This window comes from Zophobas morio, unplaced genomic scaffold, assembly GCF_036711695.1.
Source record: "Zophobas morio isolate AGI-343-1 ecotype UQ-CSIRO unplaced genomic scaffold, CSIRO_AGI_Zmor_V1 ptg000046l, whole genome shotgun sequence".
NCBI lineage: Eukaryota > Metazoa > Arthropoda > Insecta > Coleoptera > Tenebrionidae > Zophobas > Zophobas morio.
Genome location: NW_026972151.1, coordinates 2,139,704 through 2,145,703, shown reverse-complemented (window position 1 = coordinate 2,145,703; position 6,000 = coordinate 2,139,704). Strand labels below are relative to the sequence as shown.

Here is a 6,000-nt window from a genome sequence, read left to right as displayed (position 1 = left end):
GTAAATTCATACATTTTTGGTTGATGCTGTCAACGTTGTGACGTCGTCTATATTTTTTAAATACCAATAGCTATTTCATGTTTATTTTGAAAGAACACTTTAACTGTAGGTACTCGTGTAAGTTTTTACAGATAGTCAACATTTTTCAATTAATTATTTGATTTTGTCAAATTATATTCTTTTGTTTTTTTTTATCGTTATCCTTTTTATATGCTCAGTTTTTATCCGATTTTATAATATTGTTAAAAAATAAAGTTCACAATTGTAACAGCATAATCTAAAAACTTCTACTTTATTTCTAAAGCATAACTCATAAAACAAAAATTTGGTTATTTTTCGAATTCTCATTAAATTACACTCTTGCATTTTTAATCCAATTTGTTTTTTTTTAATATAATATAAATTTTGAGATTTTTGCAGTATTTATACATTTGTTAGTGAGCAAAAGAGGGGAATCGCTGCAGAACGTGGTAGACCAGTCATTTTGGTGAGTGCCAATATTATTCCTGTCGGTAATTTTATTACAACGAAAACAAATTAGTGAGCAGTGCAAAGCAAATTTTCGAAACCTGTTTTGCAAACGGTAAACATTAATTCTTACTATTACTATTAGTAGTAATAGTTGTAGTAGAAATACAACTGCGATGTCTAAAAAATGAGCCTAGATATTGCTGTAAGTTTTGGGACTAATTTTTTAAGGACTCCTTTCATTCTATTTTTTTTTATTCGTAGATAAATACCTCAAAAATTATAATCAAATAACCGCTACTTCAATTAAAACGCGTACACCACAGAAGATTTTTTCTTCCGCCACAACTCTTCCTAAAAATAGAAATTCTCTAACACTCATCTTTGAAAACTTCCAAAGCACCACAGCATCACCAAAACAAAAACGGATTCCCCGGCCGGCAAAGCGTCGCAAAGAATGCGGATAATGACGTCATTGATCCCCTATAAAACAAGTGAACGAAGCGCCGACCGCACACAACCGAAACGTACACGTACGAGCGAAGACGCGCCTCACATATACCGAGTGTTCCACTTTCTACATCACAATGAACAAGTTTCTCGTGTTGCTGTGCTTTTGTTGTTACCTCAGTTCGGTCAACTCCTCGGCCATCCCGATGTGGGAGTTTTTGAGCAAAGAAGAGAAAGTGAGTGCAAGAAATTGATAAAAAGGAAATGCGTTTATTTTTAATTTCGTCTATTGATAGATGTCCTACTTGTACTCGATGTTCGCCAATCAGGTCGATGAGTTCTGTGGCAAGTCGACCATGGCCAACTGCAACAAGGAGTTGCTGAAGTACGGCCTTGGCAAGCTCAAGGACATGCCGGAGGACCATTTGGACGTGATGGACCCGTACCAGAGGGGGGCGAACGATATAAGTAAGTTATGGGGAAAATGAGTAAATAAATAAATAATCGAGGGCGTAGCTGTAATAATTGCAGGAGATGCTAGATTAACTTTATGTACACACATTATTAAAACTTGGTTTATTTTTAAAAGGCGCAGAACATTTAAAAAACTATAAGAATTCAACGTTGTAAAAATAAATTAATTGTGTTATTATAATGTTTCGTAAGTCAACAGTTTTCATTTAAATTTTGTATTAAACTTTTTTTAATCACCGCACGTTCCAGTCAGATATCCTTGAAAATGCGATATTTGATGTTGAGTTGATTTGGCTAATTTTTCAGCAAACATTGAAATTAAGTGATAATCACTTAGCAAAACTAAATAAGATAGTGAAAAACAAACAGTATTATTGTTATACAATGTCAATAAAATACAACCTCTTTGTAATAACATAATTATATGTACTTAGAAAAAAAAACCGACGCTTTAACTACAAATAATTAATCACTTGTTAAACAGATAGGGAAAGTAACGTAGAATACGCCAATGAGGAAAAGACGTTTTGTCAGGAGCAGATTGAGTGTCTTTTGAGATTGTCGTAAATATGGTAAAACATCACAATCTCCTTTAAAAATACCCGACTTGAACTTGTTATGCAATTTTTGTTACAGTTTTGACTCATTATTTTACTTTACATAATATTTCAAGAGGTGAAACATATAGCAAAAATTTTTAATTTCATTCTAACGAGTTTTGTACTGTTTTTAATAATAATACATTCGTAATTAAATTTTCAAATTTATGACAAAACGTAAACAAAAAATTTGTTTATTTATCCTCTCTAGAAATTTGATGACATCGTGCCAGAAACGTTAATTAAGAAATCAGTTTTGACCTTTACAGCTGCTTAAGAGGAATTTGAGTGCACTACAAATCGCTTTGATGTGGTTTTTGGTTCTATAAATTTTTTGAATAGACAATATTATCAAAAAGACAACACTTGAATTGACGCATCTCAAGTAGTGGCGGTGTGGTTTGGCACCTAGAGCGGTTTTCCGGTTTTCTATTGAGCACCCCACCCCCCATATAATAAAACAACAAGTACCAAACATGCTTACGGGTCTTTATTTTGGCAAAATTGTCTATGACGTTATTTCCTCTCTTTTTCAATTGATAAAGTGGAAAGATTGTTTAGTCGCGCTTAGTTCACTGTGGACCTTAAGCACGATTTTATCAATTTCAATTTTGAAAAGCTTCTTTCACATGAAGCCACCGAAACAAATGGCTACAAAAATCTTAGACAAATCGCTAGACTCGGAACACACTCAGAATAGCCCCATTTTACGATGAATCTGAGAAGCTCCATTGTAGTCCACTGAACCGCTTCTTGGGAAGAAATGCTGGCGGCTTCCAAGTGACTCCTCAGTCGTAAAATTTCCAAAATTATGTCCTCTGCAGAAAATTTATGGTAGATTTTGGTCAGATTCTATGAACATTTTTTTTGATGACGTTAGCAATGAGATTTATATACTTACCGTTGCAGTAACTGTTCCCGCCCGCTAACGTTGCTTTTAGAATTGAAAATTGTCATTTATAAACTCCGTTGTTGTCGAAATAAGTCTACACATATTAAGAAAAAAAAGCGTAGGCTCCGCCCCATAATTCCAAAACCCATATTTCCTTGCATAAACCATTTTAACCATGTTTTAACCTTCTTGTTCTGAAAAGATGGCTGTGTATATTATGAACAAAAAGGCATAATATTAAGAAGTATTGTCATGAAGTCCGTCGGCCGACTCTGCTTTTACAGTTTTTCCACCTTCGTTTCCGTCTGTCCGTCTGACGGTCGGTCTGTCTGCCGTCCCGATTTTTTTTGCGGACTGATTCTTCTGTAAGCATTTTCTGGCTCTGCGAGTGAATTGTCGTTGTCACCCCTTTACGCCGCCACTGTTCTCAAGTGTTATTTTTTTTTAATTTTGCTCCACTTAAAAAATAATATTTCAACTTACCCAAATTAACTTAACTTTGTAGCATTGTATTTTACTTTTGAATACTAAACAAAGGAATTACAACACTGGAAACTCAAGAAGGTGCATTTTTTTTGTATCATTTGGTAAAAGATTGTTGCAAAATAATGCATTTTTATCTTTATTTTGATAGAAATATGAACATCATTTTCGAATAAAATATCTGTCAGTGTTATAAAAAATAAACAGATTATATTAAAAAGTGACATTTGAACCTATTTATTTATAATGATTCAACTAATTTCTGTAGAATTATGACATCATTGGTATTATACATATAAAGATTATTTATTAATTTATACCTTCCAAAAAATTGCTGACATCATCTCTGTTCACACAAAAATTGATTTATTTTATCAATTTTTGTCAGGAATTGTTCATGTAACTTCTTTAAAATTCTGATACGACAGTAACATTATAATGGCGTTACACTGTAAATCTAAAACAATTATATCCCCACTAAAAATCGATGAAGCCATGTTCCTAAAAAACACTTTATTTAAGGATAAAGGAAATATAATAAAATATGGGAAAACTGTTTTTTGAATTTTATTTAAATTTTTAACGTGTTAAAATTGTCCTAAATAGTAAAGAATATTATTAAAATTGCATACTAATAAATATAATAATTTAAATATTTAGTAGCAGATTGGACGGAACTTTCCCAGTTTTTGACGCATAACCATTGTGATATTGGAATCTTCGGTGTTAGCAAGTGTTTTTGTTTTATGTTTACTTCAAAAGAAAAGATAAATAGTTATTGCGATACAGACTGATTGCATAAACCGCAAAAATGAAAATAAAAAAAGTCGAATCGAATACGCTTGGTTGACATTTTCAGAGTTGTGACGTAATAATATTTTTTTATTCATAACATTAGAAGTAGACTAATTTCAAAGAATAATAGTAATAATGATTCAAATGAGGTTCCTGTTTTTTAGGATTTGTTTTTTTTTTGTCACTTTTATATTACGTCAAATAATTAAATATATATAGGTGCAACAGATACAAGTAAGAATCAACTAATAAACCAGTTTATAAATTAAAAAAAAATATGTGTCAGTGAAACCAAAACAAAGTACGCGTAGGTAATTTGTTTGTCTTTACAAAACCATGTACGCACACACACTTACACATACAACTTAAAATAATATAATCACATTCACAGGATGTCAAAACGTGATCTAATAATGTTTCAATATAGACAGTTCTGTTGTAGTTTTCCGTGTCGTAATTTCCTTAAAGAGAAATTTAAAAATAGTGAAAATTATACAGTGTCTAAAAATGATTGTTCGAACAACCTACCACCGGAAATTTAGTCTTTAATAATGCAACATACATCACAAATTTGCAACGTCGATTATAATCACTGCTTTGACATAACAGAAAAATGAATGACTTTGTACTTATTAATCATTTTTAAGACTGTTTACTATTTTTCAATTATTAGAATCTTACATTAAGTGCTTAGTTTTTTCCAGAAGAAGAGATTCAAGTTTCTATTTTTCATGTTTAAAATAGAAACCAGCGAAACGAAAAAGTAACTTGTGTTCACGTCTGCTTAACTCACAAATTAAATTATTAATTATAATAAGTAAAACGCAGAAAACATTATGCAGCAGGTCGTGAAAGTTTAATAATTTTTTTATCTATAGTGCGTTTCCACGCATTCAATTTAATAATATCATATTGTAACATGTTTTAAATTTTCAATTTGCGTATGATTGTTTAATCTTCTTTGAGACCTGTACATTAGATCTTTTTAGTTACAAACATAAAATCACTGTTAAAATATCGTTTTTTTCTGAATTTTGACGGCTTGATCATTATAAATAAATAAATTGTGGGAAGAAATAAGTCTTAACTTGTGGAATTTTTGTGTTGCAAGGCGCTTACAAATAAATCTCAGCATCTCTCACAATGATAGCACGCCTATGATGCCATAGAAATAATTAAACACTATAAAAATTTATTAACAATTACGCAGTTTGGGACTCCATGATGGAAGGCCACGAGATGATGAAAACCACCAACCCCCGCCCCTCAACTACTACCAAACCCAACAGCTACGAAGACGAGTCGTTCGGGGAGTATGGAGCCGCCTCCGCCAAAATCGACAACGTATACCGGGTGTCTCCACCCAAAGGTTTCGTCTATACGATCCAGTCCGGTACGCCCCTGTATACTTACCCCACACAAAATGTTGGCAAAAACGGAGCCTACACCAAATTCCAACAGGCTTATCCTACCACTACCGGGGCGCCTTTTGAAATAAAAGTTTACCCCGACGGGAGGCCAGTACGAGAAGGGGCCAGTCAGGCCCCACACGATGAGGATTTACGGCAGTACCAGCTGTCCAAAGTAAAAATCCCTAGCTTGTAATCTGTTGTGATATGTGTGTATTTATTGTGTGTTTATTTATTGTTTTTATTTATTTATTTTTGATCAGTGTGATCGTGGGGGTATAGCCCTCTGACCCATATATGGGTGGTTGCTCTTTGTACACTATGTGATTTATTAGAAATAGATGTTTCACTTTTAGGAGTTTTTTTATAGCCTTCGATCAATATTTCATTAGTTTAATGTATTCATGAATTGATGAATCATTGGAGATAG

The 6,000-nt window shown here is 32.7% G+C and overlaps 1 protein-coding gene across 1 annotated transcript; it reads left to right on the top strand.

Moving 5' to 3' along the window:
• The first annotated feature begins 954 nt into the window (after window positions 1–954).
• Window positions 955–5,925, top strand: LOC135141994 (rhythmically expressed gene 5 protein). Its single transcript, XM_064073626.1, has 3 exons — window positions 955–1,154; window positions 1,215–1,386; window positions 5,372–5,925. Exons 1-3 carry the CDS (start codon window positions 1,056–1,058, stop codon window positions 5,764–5,766), a joined length of 666 nt encoding a protein of 221 aa, XP_063929696.1. The 5' UTR covers window positions 955–1,055; the 3' UTR covers window positions 5,767–5,925.
• Window positions 5,926–6,000: the final 75 nt, after the last annotated feature.